Below are 17368 nucleotides of genomic sequence, written 5' to 3'. Positions count from 1 at the left end.
GGCCTGGAGCCCGCAGCTAGGGCAGCTAGGGAGTCATTCCCAGGACTAGCACCTCTGGGCTCTCCCTAGGCCAACCCCACAGTTTGGCTCCAGCCTGGGCCCATAGCTTCCAGGCACCCCCGGTCTCCAGACTGGGGCCTCCACCGCAACACCCTACCGCCCTCTTCCTCTGCTCTCTTTTCCAGCCTCTAGGCTCTCTTCTACCTGAATTTCCAGGGCCAAAGCAGAAGTCATTGCCACAGTTGCTAGCGCAGACTCACTAGTGTCAGGAAGGGCCATGGCCAGAGGGTGCTGCAGCAGAGGGTCAGAAGCACACCAGGCCAGGCCGTGTAGGAAAGGCATTTTGCTTTTTTATTTTCTGTAAAACTCTGTAAATAAAATATAAAACCAGGGGGTGTGGTGGGACACTGATTTTGTGGCGAGTGTGCTGAGCCGAGGCTGGGAGGCACTGGACTGCAGGCACGGACTCTACCAACCCAAGAGCAACGGAAGAATATATTAGATTTTCATGGATGGGAATCTGTGGGGGAGAGGTGTCTGGAGCCGGCCCTCACCCTCCCTGCCAGTGCCTGCTAAGCCCTGAAAGTGAGGGGAAGGGGCACAGGAAGCCAGTGGGTAAGGAATTCAGAATGCCGTGCTGGCCATGCTGCCAGGCCCAAAGATGCGGGGCAGGGCGTCCAGGGACTCCTCCAGCCGTCGATGGGCAGACTGCCCCTCTTCCCCTGAAACAGGTAAGGATGGGCTCAGGAGTGATCCTAGCCCCACCTCTGCCCTCCCATCCCTGACTCCATCTCCCGCCAGCTCCCAGCAGCCAAAACATTCCCGAACTTGACTTGACCCCCGTATCTCCCATCTCCTAGCCTCACCACACTGTTGCAGGCTCTGCCGAGCAGCCTCCCTCACGGCTTCTGTGTCCGTTTGGCACAGGTACACTAGGGGCTCAATGCCCTCAGGAGCCTACCAGGGGAGAGAACATCGAGGTGGGCCCAGAGGAGCAGGCGGGAAAGGCCCAGGGCCCAGGGCTGAGGGAGCTGCGAGGGGTGTGAAGCGGGGGATGGGCTGGCAGGGGTTACCTTGATGCAGCCCAGGGCCAGGCAGCCAGCCACCCTCGTCTGTACATCCTCATTCTCGAGCTGGTCCAGGAAGCAAAGCAGGGCCTGGGTAAGGGTAGGAGGGCAGACTTAGCCAGACAATGGGAGCCTGAGACCCCAACCTTTGCTTCAGGGAAGGCCTGCCTCACTCTCACCCGTTCCCGAAAGACTGGGCCCAGGGATAGGCTCCGGAGCTGGGTGCTGACAGCAGCCATGACCTTGTTGTTGCCATGGACCAGCAGCGAGCTGAGGGCCCGAAGCCCATCCCTCCGCAGCCGCCCCTCGGGTGCCAGCCTCAGGGCCTTCAAAACAACAGCCTGGTCATCCGAGTTCAAATTCTGCACCAGTAACACTGCAAGAAAGGGAGGGGCGGGACAAGGTGGAGCCTCCTGGGGTGGCTCCTCCTGTGCACTCCTGCTCCCACCCACACCTTCAGACCCACCCACAGGGTCAGGCCACTTTTGTGAGGAGAGCCTCTGCCTCACCCTCCTCAGCGGTTTCAGTCACATAGGCCTCCATGGAGGGGCTCTCCAAGGCTTCAACGTAACTCCAGAACTGGAAGACGGTGAACTGCTCTCCGGGACCTGGCTGGGGCCTCCTGGGCAGCTTCTGCCCTAGGGCATCCTCCAGGAACTTGACACACACTGTGGGAGGCAGCGTCGCAGGCCTCAGGGTTGGGATAGACCCAGGCCCTTATAGGGAAGAATGCTCCCGTCCCAGGTTCACATCCAGGGATCCCCTCTCCAAACTCTATCCCTCTGGGTCCTTCTGTGCAAAGGAAACAGCCTTCGCTAGTTCTTCCCAGTGCTCAGCTCAGCAGATCTGTGTGGGCTGACCTGGCTTTTCCCGAGGTCCCACCACTGGGGATCTGAGAAGGGAGGGCAGAGGGGGCAGGGAGGCAGGCCACTCACCAGCCTCAGCTAGGCCCGGCTGGCGCAGGGAGAGACGGGCACTGTACTGATCGCAGAAGGTGAGAAGGACTCGCTCCACAGGGCAGATGAAGGGGCTGAGTCCCTCTGTGCACCGGTCCCAGAAGGCCAGGAAGCCGGGCCGGGAGGCTGAGAACTGCACCACTGTGAGGAGGTGCAAAGGAGCATCAGCAACCAAGCAGGTGGGCGGCATGTAGACGGGGCTGGGTAAGGGAGGAGCTTCTGGGCCGACAGGGTCTTTTTTACCTTCCTGGGCAGAGGTGGCAGGGATTTCCCATCGCCTGCTAAGCTCGCACACAGCCTCCAGCACTCTGGCCTCCCTCAGCAGCCGCTCCAGGGCCCATGCCTCCTGGCAGCGCAGGGGCCCAAAGGTGCCCAGTTTCTGGAGAATAGGGGTGCCAGGCGACTAAGACCTCAGGACAGGACTGGGGAGGGTGGAGCCCAGGGACTACAAGTCCCAGCATGCATGGAGAGGCGGGGGTAGCCAGAATACGGGAGGCTCAAGCAGAGCTCAATGCTAGGGCCCTGGGGCAGTGGGGAGTGTAAGTCAGAGGAAGCATGGCAGGCCAGGATTGAAGTGCGGGGCTCCCTGGGATAAGGGGCTACAAAAGGAGGGCATGGGGAATACCACTAGCCTCACCAGCAGGAGGCGGCTGCAGTGGTACAGGTGCTGGACCAAGGCAGCGTCCAGAGCTGGACACTCCGTGCTGAGGGGGCGGGCACTGGGTAAGTCGAGGCTGTCCTCAGCCCCAGGCTCCAGGCTGTTTGGGGGCCTGAGAGAAAAATGGGGTCAACCACCCCAGGAGCACACATCACCATGTGGTCACCAGTGTATTTTTATTAAGGTTACCCTATCCCCACAATGGAAGAACAGACGATGTGCACAGACAACAGAGACAATGGGTAAGTTCGTGGAGGACTTCTGGAAGGAGGAAGGGACTAGGACCAGCAGGTGGTAGCGGGGATCTCCAGGGTCTGTCTGCCTTTTGCCACCTCCAGCTACAACCTCCGGGACCTCTGGGGCTGGGACAGGTAGGAGTAGGGGTGCAGGCGGGATGGTCTACACAATGTGGACTGCAAGGAGTTATGGCCCAAAGCGTGCAGGGCACGGGGTCCTAACCCAGGCAGCAGCAGAGGGAGGCGGGGCTGGGCACAACCCTCAGACGGGATTTGGCAAAGGCTCCTCTGGGACAGGGAGCCACGGGGCTGGGTTCTCTGGGGAAGCCTGGGTTGAGACAGAGGAGGTTGATGCTGGGGGACCCAGGACGCATGGGCAGGCACTGAAAGGGCTTGTTCAGAGGGTAGATCCAAGGTGATGCCAGGGGAAAGAGGTGGAGCTGGAGGATCGGGAGCTGATGGGGCCCCACGGGAGAGGCACGCATTGCAGGGACCGGGAGGAGGGAGGTCAGAAGCTCTGGGGACACAGATGGGGTTAGAAACAGACATCAAGGACACATGAGGACTACACAGGGTGGGGGTGGGATGAATACAGATGTCCCCGTTGGCAGGTGCACCCTCTCCTGCCCACCCCCCCATCTACCCCCAGTCTTGCTGCTCTCCTTGTGTGCTCCACCTGGCCCCACCTCACCTGTTCCCCTTTCTGGTCCTTCTCCCTCACCTGGCGCTCATCTTACCTCCTCCCCCTCATCTGGCCCCTCTTACCTGTCTCCAGGACCATCCATGTCTTCATCTTCATCCTCATTGAGGAAGCTGAAGCTCTCCAGGGCATGTTCCACAGTGATACTCAGGCTGGAGGCCCGGCTGCGAGTCAGGCCTTGTCTCTGCTGGGGTTGTGGAGAGAGTTAGTGGCACCGCCACCGCCTGGCTGCCCTCCCCGGCCCGCCTGGCCCGCCTCACCATGAGCAGACTCTCCAGCCGGGTCACCTCCTGCTCCAGGCCCTGCAGCTCAGGGAACTGGCCACGGTAGTCATCCAGGGCAGCCATCAGGGCCCCCAGGGCCTCTTCCAGCCTCCTATCCCCAGCCCCTCCAGCTGCCCCTGGAACCTGGGCCCGGGTGGCCATGGCTAGGCTAGGGTCTAAATGTTGGGGCACAGGGGCTAGAGGTGAAGGAGGTGGGCTTGGGCTCTGAAGGGCGGGCTCCCCTAGGGCGTCTGGGGAGTGACTTTTGAGGGGTTCCCAACTGGAACAGGCAGGACTTGGGTAGGAGGCGCTGGGGTCTATGGGGTCTGCCTGAGTGCAAGGAGCAGAGGCTGGGTAGCTGCAGGACAGGGTGTGGATGCCTGGGAGGGTAGGGTCTGTGTTTTCAGAGGGGCTGGGAAGCATGGCATCGTCTGGAGAACTGGAAGAGCTGTGGGTTGTGACAGGATGCGTGGGGCTCCTGGTGGTCTGGACTGGGTCCTTAGCTTTGGGGACAGGACTTGCAGTGGTGTGAGTTGACATTCTGGCTTTGTGAGTAGGGGTTGTAGCGGTATGGGGAGGGCTTGCAATGGTTTTTGAGGGGCTTGTGGTAGTATGGGTGGGACTTGCAGTGGCATGGGTGGGGCTTGTAGTGGCATGGGTAGGGCTTGTAGTGGCATGGGTGGGGCCTGCAGTAGTGTGGGTGGGGCTTGTAGTGGCATGGGTAGGGCCTGCAGTAGTGTGGGTGGGGCTTGTAGTGGCATGGGTGGGGCCTGCAGTAGTGTGGGTGGGGCTTGTAGTGACAAAGGAGGGGCCTGCAGTAGTATGGGTCGGGCTTATGGTAGTGTGGACAGGGCTTGTGGTTGTCTGTACAGGGCCTATAGTATTGGGGGTAGGAGCTACAGTAGCGAGGGCAGAAAGCATTGCTTCCTTGGTGGGTCTTGCGGTGGTCTGGGCTGGGGTTGTGGCACTGGGGGCAGAGACTGTAGTGGAAGGGGTAGAGACCATGGGCTTGTGAGTGGAACCTGTGGTAGTGTGAGTGGCGCTTGGAGCACTGTGGCTGGGGCTAATGGCATTAGAGGTCGAGCTTGTAGTGGTATGGGTGGGGCCTGGCAGTTCAGAAGAGCTAGCATCTGTGACCTTGTGAACCAAGTCTAGATGTGCAGACAGGTCTGGGTCTGTAGATGTGTGGGCAGGGCCTGTTGTACTGAGGGTAGGGTTTGTGGCAGAATGGAGAGGGTCCACAGCAGGAGGGACAGGACCAGGTTGCTCCCCATGGGTGGGATCTGGGTGTGCATGCAGGCTAGGTCCCTGAGCTAGATTTTCTTGACCCAGAGCCTCCACTGAAGCCTCAGCCAAGGCAGCGTCCACACTGGCCTCACTGATATGGCTCAGAGTCCGGCTGTAGGGGGCATGCCCATTGGCCAGGGCTGGGGCTTTGGCCCCCTCTTCATCCACGGGCCTAGAGGTGGGGGTCTCAGGCCTACGGAAGGTGACCTGAATGGGCAGAGGCTCAGGCTGCTGCACCAGAGGCCTGGGGGCTGAAGAGTGCCGGGCAGTGCCTGAGAGCTGGGGGCTGGATGAGTCGTCTGAAGATTCAGATGACAGGGACCATGCTGTCCCATTCTCCAGCTCCTCCTGACGCCTCAGCATATTCTGGGAGAGAGGAAAGGGCGTTTCAGGACCACCCCAGGGAGCCCCTGGGGGATGGTGGGGCCTAAGCCTGAGCTGTGACTCACATAAAAAGCCTGTTCCCGAAGTGAGGGTGTGTCTGGTGGGCTCTGGCTATAGGTGGAGAAGCGCTTGGTGACTGTGGAGGCCTTGTTGACAGTGGAAGCAGTTGAGGGCTGGTCATCCTTGTCGAAGGGGCTGGGGAAGAAAGAGGCTGTTAGCAGGTGCCACAGGTCCCCTGGATCTGTCCCCAAGCCGCTCAGCAACACCAACCTCCATGTGACTTCCAAGCTGAGCTTGATGGTGCCGAGGTCATTGATGTCCACTGCTACCACTTGGGGCAGGGCAGCAAACAGGTCCTTGGTCTCACAGGAGACACTGCCTACAACCACATGGTTGGCCAGACCCTTCAGTTCTGTCACCTGTAGCCAGGAATGCATCATGAGATCACAAGGGTATAGGGGTCATGAGGTTATGGGAGATCAGAAGTCTGAATGTGCATAGGGGTTACATGACAGTCACAGGGTCATGGGACCATGGGAAGGTTGCAGGAATTAGAATTTTCTGAGTGATGGGGGGCCATGGAGGATTAAAGCAGCCTGGGAGCATGGGGATCACAGAAGTTTGAGTTTGTGGGGTCACTGAGGTCATGGAGGTCACAGCCTCATGGAGGTCCAGGAGGTCAAACATTCACAAGATGAGAAGATTATGAGAAAATCACAGTGTCACGAAGGTCATGGGGGTCACATATTCACAGGAATCACAGGATCACGTTGCCCTTTGGGTCCTGGGAAGATACATCACCTTGATGGACAGGAATTCCGTAAGAAGAGGAAGAAAGACGGTTTCTTCACTGTCCCACACCTGCTTTCCGCTACCCTCAATTCGGCCCCGTAGTTTCCAGCGCTGCCGCCCATATTTCATGCAGATCTAGGTGAAAAGGCAGGATGAGGCACTCCTTGGTGTTGGGACCATCCCACCCTAGCCCTGCATATTCTCATACCTCATACTGATCGCCTACACACAGCCTGGCGAAGCCAGCCAGCCCTGGGAATTGGGGGAGAAGAAGGTGAGCCATGTTGAGGGGTCTCAGGCAAACAGTTCCCTCTCCCCACCAACAGTCTGCCCCCATCCACTTAGTACCTTTCATCCGGAGATGGAACTCGCCCAGCTGTGCCTCTAGCTCACTCTCCAGCAGACACATGCTCTGAGAGGGGTGGGCAGGGACAAGACAGGGTCAAGAACCAGTTTCCTCTCACCAGCTCAACTATACCCTGTGCCTCTGCCTCAAGGACACCTATCTCTCACCTCTGTGTACTCGCGATGCCCTCGAGTGGCTTCGGCCAGGCTGTCTCGGGCCTCGCGGCTCCCCGGGGACCCAGTGCTGTAGGCACGGACCATGTTGTAGGCACCATCCCGGAGACGCCGCTGGACACAGTATGCCTCATAGAGTTCATCAATCTGGGCAGATGAGTGAGGTGGTACTGGAGAACTTGAGACTCATTACGAGGCTTGCTCAGCTAGCCCTCCCCCTGCCCATCCCCGTGATATCAGTCTCCAGCCCCACTTGTGCACACAGAGGTGTGCTGCCCATATACCTTGCTGGCGTGGAACTCCAACCGTCGCAGGAAGCGTTCGATGGACTTGACTTGCTGAGGGAGAGATATATCAGGAGAGGCCAGAATCCTTTACCCTCCCCATGAGCTAACCTCTTCCAACACCATTCTCTACACACTCACCTTGTCCAAGTCATACAGGAAGCCCTGCAGGGGAGGATGAGAGGAAGCACTTAGGCGGCTCGGGAAGCATTCTAGCAGGGGCACCTGCCCACCCAGAGCCAGCTAACTCCCCTCCTGCACAGCCTTTCCCCCTTCTTACCACAGTCCACAGCCGCTCCACTCAAAGCATGGACTGACTCACCTTCCCACATGCCTGGCCTTTGGTGGATGTTAGTGACATGGGGTCTGGTCCTCAAGACCCCTCCTGTACCCCTCCCCTGACCTCTTCCCCTGGGGTCCCTCCCCTGGGCCACTCCCTTTCCTGCACCCACTAGGAAGAGGTTCTCTCTACCAGGGAACTCTCATTCTTCAAGACCCAGCAGAGCATTCTCCTCTAGGAAGCTCTGACTTGTTCCTGGGGAAGAACCAGGACTATCAGTACTGCACTGTAGCCTCCTGCTATCTGTGTCTGTGGCAGTCCCACCCACCCCACCGAAAGCTCCCATGGCAGATACTGGGTCCTGGGCAGAAACTGTACACAGCCTGGGTAAGGCGGGGCTAGAAACCTGCCCAGCCCCAGCCTTTCCTGGTATCCTGTTTTCTAGTCACAGTTGGGCTAGGTCACCCTAGCAAACAGCCCTGATGTCACCAGCGGCTGGTGCTACCCAGTCCCCCATACCACAAAGGCAAAGAACAGTAGTCTAGGCATCCTTGTGAACCCTTTACTCACCAGGCGGGAATTCCTCTTGGACTCCCTAATCTGTCCCTGGAGTTTCTCCTGCTCCTGCTGGTGCACTTCCAAATAGGCCCTGGGGAAAGGGGCGACTACAAGAATTAGCTTACCTTTGCAGCCCCAGCAGCCCAGGGTATGGGCAGTGGGAAGAAGATATATATAAGGCTCGGAAGGGTTCCTACTAGCAGTAAGGGGATGAGGGCTTCGGGAGGGGTCCTGGGATAAGGCAATGGGAGGAGTTCCTTACGTCAGGCCCCGCTTGAGCGCAGTGTACACCAGGTCCAGCCGCTCAGGCTGCGGGACCTTAGGGGCAGGGTGCGCCACGGCAAACATCCTGGATACTCGGGAAAGCGCTGGGGGCTTCCGTGGAGGCCCCGGGGGACTGAAGGCCGGGAAGCTCCTGAAGAAGAGGCTACACTCAGAAAGGTCCAAGAACGAGTCCCCAAACCCTCACTGCATACCCAGCTCCAACCCCGTCACACTCTCTTGACCCCATCAGCTCCCCTCGGCTGCCTACCTGGGCCCCCGCTCGTGGCTGCCGAGGACGCCTGCGAAGGACTGGCTCCTATTGACCCGGGCGCTGAGCAGGCGGCGCTGCGGCCGCACCGACAGGGACATCATGGAATGAGTCCGCGCGGGGCTCCCTGGGGGGTGGCGAGGGCGGGTGTCCAGCGCCAGTCAGACTTTTGAAGCCCCCTCCGGAGGCCCGGGCTCTGTATCTTAGTCCTGCCGGACACCGCCTGACGCCCGGAGTCCGACAACCCCGCCGGCCCCGGCGCTAATGACAGGGCGGCCGGGCGACTCGGCCTCGGACTCAGCGTGGCCTCGGCTCGGCCCCCACTTCCTGCAGAGGTGCAGGCTCCGCCTGTCGCGGGGCAGGAAGGGGGGTCGCGCGGGGACCCTCCCCCGGCTGGGAAGGGGCAGGAAAGGGGCGGGGCGCGTGAAGAATGTGCGGAAGCGCCTGTTTACCCGGGGGGCGGGGCGGGCTCCCCAGCCCTGCCCCTGAACTCACCCCCCACTGCCCGCAACAGTGACCAGGAGCTCCCGCGCCCCCACCCCGCGAGCCCGCGGGAGGTCACCGGGTGGGGTGCACACTCTTAGCCCAGCGGAGCTGCCCGACAGGCCCGGCAGGCACGGGGTTGGCTCTCGCAACCCGCCCGCCCCGCGAAAACTGCTCCCCTCCAGCCCCCACCCGCTCGCCGGCGCCGAGACGCCAGAGCCCTCCCAGCGCCCAGCGGCCGGGGGATTCCCAGAGTGGGGGGCAGTGCCAAGAAATGCCCTGCCTCTGCCACCTTCCTGTGACTCCGACCTAGAAACTGAGTCACAGATGGACGCCTTCGCCCGCACCCTTAGCGGGAAGGGATCCGCCGCAGACCCCCGCCCTGCTCCAACGAAACACGTGCCCCTGGACCCCAGAGTCCGGCCCACACCCCCTGTGGCCAGCCCCAGAGCCTTCGCAGCCCCAGGCCGGGTCCTACCTCTCTTCTTGGCACTCATGGTAGGTCCAGGACAGCTCCCCACCCCCTGCGCTTGCCCTCCCACCCCTGTGTCCCCACAGGCCCAGGGCCACTAGGTGCTGGCCGAGCGGGGCTCCGCGCTCGCTCCCAGCGACTCCGGCTCGGGCTTCAGCTCCTCCCGGCGCCGCCCCCCGCCCAGTTCCTGCCGCCTGACTCAGCCCGCCGGGATGGGGCGGGACCGGCTGGACCAGGGGGGGCACGGGGCCCTGGGACTGGCGGGCCATTGGGGGGGGGTGCCTGGGGGTTCCCTTGAGGGAGGAGACTGAAGTGGGTCCTCTCGGCGGGGGGGTTAGGAGTTCGGGTAAAGGGAGTTGAGCAGGGAGTTGAGCGAGGCGGCGAACAAGGGGGATATACGGGGATGAAGACCCTGAGCTGGACTGGATGTAGTGAGACTACGGGGCCCCCACAGCGGCTGCAGAGGCGTCCTGAGAGAGGACTAAGCACAGAGAGGGCTGCGAGTTGGGATTCTGAGGGTGTAAAGACTGGAAAGCCGTGCTGAGGTAGTGGAAGGAAGAACTGTGGGTGTGGAGTGGAGGGTCTATGCCAATGGAGGGCAGAGTCAGGAACTGAGCATGAGGGGTCTGGGAGGTGGAGAAGAGAGAGGGGCTAAAAGTGAGGGGTTAAAAGTATGGGCCTGGACCAAGCTTATATTCTGTGTTGCTGCCCGAAGAAGGAAGCAGAGATGGAAGTGGTACAGAGTGACACAGCCCCCATCCACCCAGGGGGTGTTCAATCTAAGGACACTCCCCGGCACCCCCAGGCCCTAAGGAAGAGGATCAGGTCCCACTTCCCAGCCAGGGCCTCCTCTCAAATAGAAGATGCATTCTAGGGGCGCCTGGGTGGCTCAGTGGGTTAAGCCTCTGCCTTCGGCTCAGGTCATGATCTCAGGGTCCTGGGATTGAGTCCCGCATCAGGCTCTCTGCTCAGCAGGGAGCCTGCTTCCCCCTCTCTCTCTCTCTGCCTGCCTCTCCATCTACTTGTGATTTCTGTCAAATAAATAAATAAAATCTTAAAAAAGGGGGGGGCGCCTGGGTGGCTCAGTGGGTTAAAGCCTCTGCCTTCGGCTCAGGTCATGATCCCAGGGTCCTGGGATCGAGCCCCATGTTGGGCTCTTTGCTCCACAGGGAGCCTGCTTCCTCCCCTTTCTCTCTCTGCCTGCCTCTCTGCCTACTTGTGATTTCTCTGTCAAATAAATAAAATCTTAAAAAAAAAAAAAGTTGCATTCTAGAATGAGGGCCCCTCCTTCTGGTCACCAGCTCACCTAGCTGAATTTCCCTGGTGTTGGCCCTTACCCGCCCCCAGTATCTTTTCCTTGAATTTTCTTCATCCATCTCCAGCCTAAATAGAGGCTACCATGCCCAGGGACTAGTGGGCATTGGAAGGGCTGGATGCTCCCCCATCCTGTAAATACTCCTGCTTCTTGATGCTCCATTCTGCCTGCTTTCTCCCTGAGAGGCTGGGGTGGGCCCAGGGCTCAGCATTTCCAACAAGCCCACCACTCCCCTATAGACTCAGATGCAAGGTGCCCAAGGACTCCAGTTTGAGAAGTGCTATCCTCCTCTCTCTCCTTGAAGACCAGGTGCTGTGCGCCCTATACTAGCAACTGCGTATTCCTGTGGATTGTCTTGCCCATCACTGGCCCTTCAGCTCCCATCAGCCACCTTCCATGGGAACACGCCTGGCTCTGGAATGCCCCTTTCCTAAATCGCAGCCACAGTGACTCGAACCTTGAGTTTCTCTCCATCACTTCTACCCACCCCATCTTCTGCCTGAGACCTCTTGAGCCCTCTGCTCATTTCTTCAACTATTCACTGAGTGACAACTCTGTGCCAAGTGTGTGTCACCAGAGATACAGCCCAGATTTGCAGAGACACCATCCTGCACAGACCTCACCACTGGCCTCTGCTTCCCTTCTCTGTGCCAGCTCCCTCTACCTTCTCTTCCCTGCACACCCTTCTCCCCAGCCTAGAGCCACAGCCCCCACTCCATCGCTCGCCTGCTAATATCCCAGCACTCTGTGCTTCTCTCCTACCTGACAGAAGCCAACACTGGGCGACCCACCTCCCTGCCTTCTCTGTGCCGCCACATGGGGCGGGAGCTAGCTGTTAGGGGGCCTCACACAGCAGCTGGGCTGGAACCGCAGTCATTCTCTCAACCTCGGCCAGGCTCTCGTTTCCCACCTGGGAAATTCTCACGTGTGGCCCTACTCATCTTTCTTCCTTCTCACAGATGATGAGTATTTCGGACTTTCTCCACAAGCCTCCAATAAGCTCGAGTCACTCCCACATGAAAAATGAAAACAACCCTGGCCAACTACCCAGATGCCCATCCATAGATAATGGAACCCCACACGGCAAAAAGAACAGACAACGTATAACCACACATGACACTATGGAAAAATCCTACATAAAGAAGCAAGACTACAACAGAGGATGTGTGTAGGGTTCCCTTGATATGAAGTTCAAAACCAGACAGAACTCATCTATGGTGACAGAAGTCCAAATACTAGTTACCTTTTGGGAGTCGTAGCCAGAAGGGGACACAAGGGGGCTTCCAGGGTGCTGGCAGTGTTCTCTATTTTCTAATCTGGCTTCTATTTCCTGATCCTATGTGGGTGTGTTCCCTTGTAAAACATGGGCTGAGCTGTACACTTAGGACATGCCCCCCCTTAGCTGTATTTTAATATAAAGTTGACTGTAATAACTCCACAATGAAATGACCCCTCTGTGGACCCCACATCTCTTTCCAGTGACCCCACCCATCGCTCCACTTCACCTTTTCAGAGTCCAATTTCTTGAAGAGATGTTTACCTCAATTTCCTTTCTGCCACCAGCCAGTTCTCTTCCCACCCCCGGCCACCTTCCACACCCAGCACTCCCCTGACTGGTCAGTGACCTCTCTGCTGCTGAATCCAGTGTCCAAGGCTTAGACCTTATCATGCTTGATCTCAGTAAAGCTTTCCACTCTGGGGCTCTCTTCCTCTCCTTTGAGCCTTTCCTTCCCTTGAATTTCAAGAGGCAACAACATGCTCCTGGTTTTCCAGCCCCCCCCCCCCCCCCCCCCCCGCGGCTTTGCATCTTATTTTCCCACAGGAGATCCGTCTTTCTCATCATCCCGGAAGGGCCTCATCCTCCTCACTCTTGGGCTGGGAACATCTCCCACACCTCAAATGCCGTCTAAATGTTGCCAGCTTCCTTATCTCTTCCTTGCCCCAACGGCTCTTCGGCTCTTCGAGCACTAGGCCTCTATATCCAACTGCCTGCTTGTTGCCTCCCCGGAAGCTGAGCGACAGTGCAGAGTGGGCTGTGGGCATGCGCTGAGTTTAAGTCCCCTTCTCAAACCTGACTCTCAGTCAACCTCCCTGTGACAGCCCCACCACCTCTTAACCCAGTTGTTCAACACAGAAACTAGGAGTCATCTGGGACGCCTCTGTCTCCGCTGTCCCCACATCCACTCAGCCGCCCACTTCTGCCATCTCTGGAATCTGCCCCCTCATCTCTACCCCCATGGTTAGAATTCGGGTCCAAGCTGTCACCACCTCTCACCTAGAACCCTACTGCAACTTCCTAACGGGTTCCCTGTCTCCACAGTAATCCACAATGACTCTTTTTTTTTTCCTTAAGGGTATCCAGCTTTATTTTACATGGTTGCCTACATTTTTTTTTTTTTAATATGCTCTGTGCCCAATGTGGGGCTTGAACTCAAGAACCCGAGATCAAGAGTTGCATGCTCTACTGAGCCAAAGGCGCCTCCTGCATTATTTATTCAATAACAACATTGCTCTTCTTACAATTCCAGTCATCTGACAAAAGCACAAAAACCGTGCTTTGTCAAGTGCTTCCTTTAGGCCAGGCCTTGACTTAATTAACTAACATCATCTTATTTAATTCCAGTAACAGTCCTAACAGGGGTAAATCCTTTTAGCCCCATCTTGCAGATGAGAAACCTAACTGGCTGTGTGACCTTGGGCATGACATTTCTTAACCTTTTTGGGCTTCAGCTACCCCTCTGTTAAATGAGCATAATGACAATGACTGCCTCCCAGGGCTGCTGGGAGTCTGAAATGAGCTACTTCTCTCTCCCGGGAGTGTTTGGGGAAGGGAAAATTGAACGTGGGGTCGGGAATTTGGGGTGGACACACTGCCACATTTTAAGCACATGACAAATATTAACTACTGTTATTAATAATTATTAATCTGCCCAGGATTACACGGTTTGTAAGTAGTAGGGCCAGGATTCAAATCCAGCCAGTCGGACCCCAGGCCTCTAAGTCTTTAACATCCCTCTCCCTGACTCTTGTGAAACATCCATGGGTGACCCCCTACCCCAGGGATAAAGTCTAGATTCTCTGACATGACCCCCACCACCCTTCAGGCTCTGTGCCCCCCCCCCCATATGCCTTCAACCTGTCCTCCACTCAGTCCCCGCTCCTCTCAGCTACCGTGACCTTCCGGATACCCGCAAGGCTCTTTAGCCTTGGAGCAGTGGCTGCCTTTGCTCCTGTACCCTCCTCCCATACTCTGCGCCTGAACGACTCCCTCTCTTTTTTCAAGTCTTGCCCTATGACTTCTTCCTCCAGGAAGCCTACCCTGGGTTGGTTCCCCCTTTCAGGCGCCTCATAGCTTCCTTCCTCTGATCCCTGAGACCACATAGTTTAGTTGTCAGTTCTCCTTTAGCATCTATCTTCCAACCAGACTGTGAACTCTGGGGGCAGGTGCCTGCTTGTGGGGTTCACCGCTATGCCCTCTGGGTCGCACACCAGGGAGATGAGGGAGGGGGCTCAGTGAGCTGCGCTGCCCGGACACAGGAGGAGAAGATCCTGGGCTGCTTAAGGGGCAGATTTCAAGTTCGTGCCCACCCCAACTCCCCTAACCTGCACTCAGTTATCCTTGTCCCTTCCCGGCTTTCTGATTCTATCAGCAAGTAGCGTCCTGCTCCCTGGGGCATAGGGCAGGGTGGGAAGCCTGGGATTCTGGAACTGGGTAGGAAGGCTAGAATCAGGGTAGGCTAACTGTCCCAACACTTGTCTTTCTCTGACCGGGACTCTGCTGCCACCAACTCCCTACCTAGTCCCTGACAGGGACCAAGACGTGTAACTGTTAGTCTGCACTCTCACCAAAGGACCATCCGAACAGCCACCTGAGTGACCATTTCAGTGGGTGGAAAGGCAGGGCAGAGAAAGAGCCCAACCCCTTTGTGCTGAGGCAGAGGGCCCACCTTAACTGACGGGGGCTGAATGATGGGAGCCAGGGGACTCTCTGGACTCATGCTACTCCCGAAGTCTGTTCTGGACAGGGGAAAGATCCCAGGTCCTAAAGATTATGGGCCTTGTAGTACAGCCAGCTCCAGGCAGAAGGGAATGGAACCCCCGGCCCCAGACTCCTCCACTCCCAATACCCTCTATGCCAAAGTGGTGCATTTGTGTGGGACGTGGGACGGGAGGTCTCACCACCTGCACTGCACGGCTCAGCGGTGTGCCGGGCCAGGCCAGCAGCCTCGCCAGGACTCCCCTGTTCAGCCCCGCCCAGGCACGGGGCTGCCCCGGACTGAGGTAAACAGACGCTAAAAATAACCGGGGCAAGGGGCGGCTGCAAGGAGAATGGGGTCCCTAACCGAACCTGTTCCTGTCTCCATGGCGACTGACCCCCAACCTCGGCTGCTGACGTCATGCCACAGCTGCCTGAGCGGGAGGGAGGGGGGCACGCAACGCCTGGGACCCCCCACCCCGGAACCAGGCGGAGGCGGCCCTGTGGCTTCACTTCCTGCCGGCCCCCTCCCTGGTCAGCTGGTCACATTCCCGGGCTGGCGGCGCGCTGGAAGCCTGGTGGCCTCCCCTGGGCCGGGCCTGGCAGGGTCGGGAGTCCCCAGCCACAGTGGAGGGCCAGGGCTGACTGAGCCTTGCCCTCCTCACCTGCCTTTCCACCCAGGGTGGACCCAGCCCGGGTCCCTCCATGCTCCCCTCACCCCCACCCACATCAGGCCTCTATCTCTAGCTGCTTGCCCCACAGAACTCAGGAGGGGGGGGGGTGGAAGTGGAAGCTAAGCCAGGCCTGATTGTCTCGCTAGAGTATTTTGTACCTCACTCTTCAGTCTCATTCCCCACACCCCCTCCATGCCACAAAGGTGGTAGTACAATGGCAAAAATTGTGATCTGGCTCTAGTTCCCACTTCTCCCTAAGCCGGATGTGTGACCTTGAGAATATTACTTCACCTCTCTGGGCCGGCTTCTGCATCTGTCAGATTGCTATAACCCTCCTTGTTAGCCTGTTCTGGGGTGAACGCTGCAGGCCCAGGGTGAGGTCCCACAGATGGTGGCCTGGGCACGTTCACTGTTAAATCTGTTACATGAGACTGCACACAGTAGGTACTCCGCCAGCTAGTCTGGACCCGAATTAGGATCAGTCCAACAGAACTGGCTGGGAAGGGTCAGTTCTGGAGACTAGACTCAGACCTCAACAAGGAGAGGCGGACAGAGGGTGCCCAGGGCAGACTGAGCCAGATCCCTAGCCTTGGTGAGCAGCTCCTTCTCCAAAACAGTTCTGCAGGGTGCCCAAGGCTGGCTGCTTGCAGAGACCCCTCATCTGCCTCCCATTCCCATTCCCCGGGATAGGGTCTGTTACCCCGCCAGGCCGGGGAGATCACCTCCAGATTCAGCCATTTGGGTGAAAAGCCCGGCCACAGGCCAGGATCGGCCACCTCGGGCCGAGCCCCAAAGCCGCTTAGGCCGGCCGGTAGGACCAGGGAGATTAGCTCATCTCCTTTATCGCCCCCTCCCCACTCCCAGCTCAGCCTCCCCCCCGCGACGAGGGCAGCGGGGGCTCCCGGAGAGCGCCCCTGCCAGCGCCCAGGCTGGCGCCTTGGGCCCGCCGTCAGGCCCGGCCCACCCCAGATTCCGGGGCAAGGGCCGCCTGGGCCTTGCCTTGGGAGGGAAGAAGGCCCAGAGGCGGCGGCTTTTGTGGGCGTCCTCCGCGCCCGGGGGGAGGGGTGGAAACACACCGCGCGGCTCGGGTCCCGGGGATGGGTCGATGTGGGACCGGGCCGCAGCGGGGGCAGCAGACCCGGGACCGACGGGGAAGCACCGGGAGCGCCGCGCCCATCCTCGGCACGGCCCGCGGGGCCGGGAAACGGCGGTGACACTCACATGGCTGGCGCTGGGTTGCGCGGACCTCGCGCTCTCCGTGCGGGCGTCCCTGCCTGGCCTGGTCGCGCCGCAGCTGCCGCTGTCGCCGCTGCCGGTGGCGTCCGCCCCTCCTGCCGCCCGCCGCCCAGCCACCCCGCTCCTCCCCGGCCCGCCGGGCCCCACCCACTGCGCTCCCGCGGCTCCGGCACCCGAGGAGGCGGCCACGGCTCGCTCCGCCCTCTCGGGTAACGGGGCAGGCCAGTGGCCCTCGGGGTCCGCCAGCCTGCGGGGAGGCGGGGCCCTGGAGGACGCGAGGGCGGTGGGAGTTCTCGGCGGTCGGTGGTCGGGATCCGCGGGAACTGGGCCGCTACTAGCAAAGCCAGTCCCATTTCTTCCCACACAGAGCCCAAAACAGTGTGCGCCGGGGAACCCCGCTGGCCTGACCCCTTCTTAGAATCTGTGGTCTCTAGAGCCCTTTCAGGCCCTCCTATCTGTGACCACCTGAAACAGATCTGGAGCGGCCACTGCTAGGTTGGGTTGGTTGGAGGAAGGGATGGGGCAGTTTCCAGGAGGGGAACAAGGGGGCCTGAAGCCTAGCCATTCGACACCTGGCTGTGCATTCACCACTCATTGGTTACTGGCTTCTGGGGAGCCTCAGGCCTTGCTCACAGATCATGGCAGCGTCTGAGTCCCTGGGCTTGGGTATGTTGGCCAAGGGCACCAGAGCCCAGT

General features: G+C 59.2%; 1 protein-coding gene across 3 annotated transcripts; it reads right to left on the bottom strand.

Moving 5' to 3' along the window:
• Positions 1–330: 330 nt before the first annotated feature.
• On the bottom strand, positions 331–16808 carry RIPOR1 (RHO family interacting cell polarization regulator 1). 3 transcript variants are annotated; one of them, XM_004744414.3, is made up of 22 exons: positions 16658–16808; positions 8517–8643; positions 8247–8399; positions 7997–8075; positions 7288–7311; positions 7147–7200; positions 6857–7009; positions 6692–6755; positions 6552–6595; positions 6353–6478; positions 5822–5970; positions 5617–5746; positions 3878–5533; positions 3683–3804; positions 2661–2793; positions 2267–2402; positions 2003–2164; positions 1577–1735; positions 1247–1443; positions 1074–1157; positions 867–957; positions 331–722 (listed from the first exon to the last, which is right to left on the bottom strand). In XM_004744414.3, the coding sequence occupies exons 2-22, from the start codon at positions 8618–8620 to the stop codon at positions 625–627; spliced, it is 3918 nt and encodes a 1305-aa protein (XP_004744471.2). In that variant the 5' UTR covers positions 8621–8643; positions 16658–16808; the 3' UTR covers positions 331–624. The 3 variants fall into 3 exon arrangements, with proteins under 3 accessions (XP_004744471.2, XP_004744470.2, XP_004744469.2); XM_004744413.3 differs by lacking the exon at positions 16658–16808 and adding an exon at positions 9478–10375 and having other exon boundaries at positions 3683–3801; XM_004744412.3 differs by lacking the exon at positions 16658–16808 and adding an exon at positions 9478–10374.
• Between the last annotated feature and the right edge of the window lie 560 nt (positions 16809–17368).

Source organism: Mustela putorius, unplaced genomic scaffold, assembly GCF_011764305.1.
Source record: "Mustela putorius furo isolate JIRA1106 unplaced genomic scaffold, ASM1176430v1.1 tig00000174_pilon_pilon_pilon, whole genome shotgun sequence".
NCBI classification, from domain to species: Eukaryota; Metazoa; Chordata; class Mammalia; order Carnivora; family Mustelidae; genus Mustela; species Mustela putorius.
The sequence above is the reverse complement of the archived record's forward strand: the minus strand, read 5'-3'. Positions and strand labels throughout refer to the sequence as shown.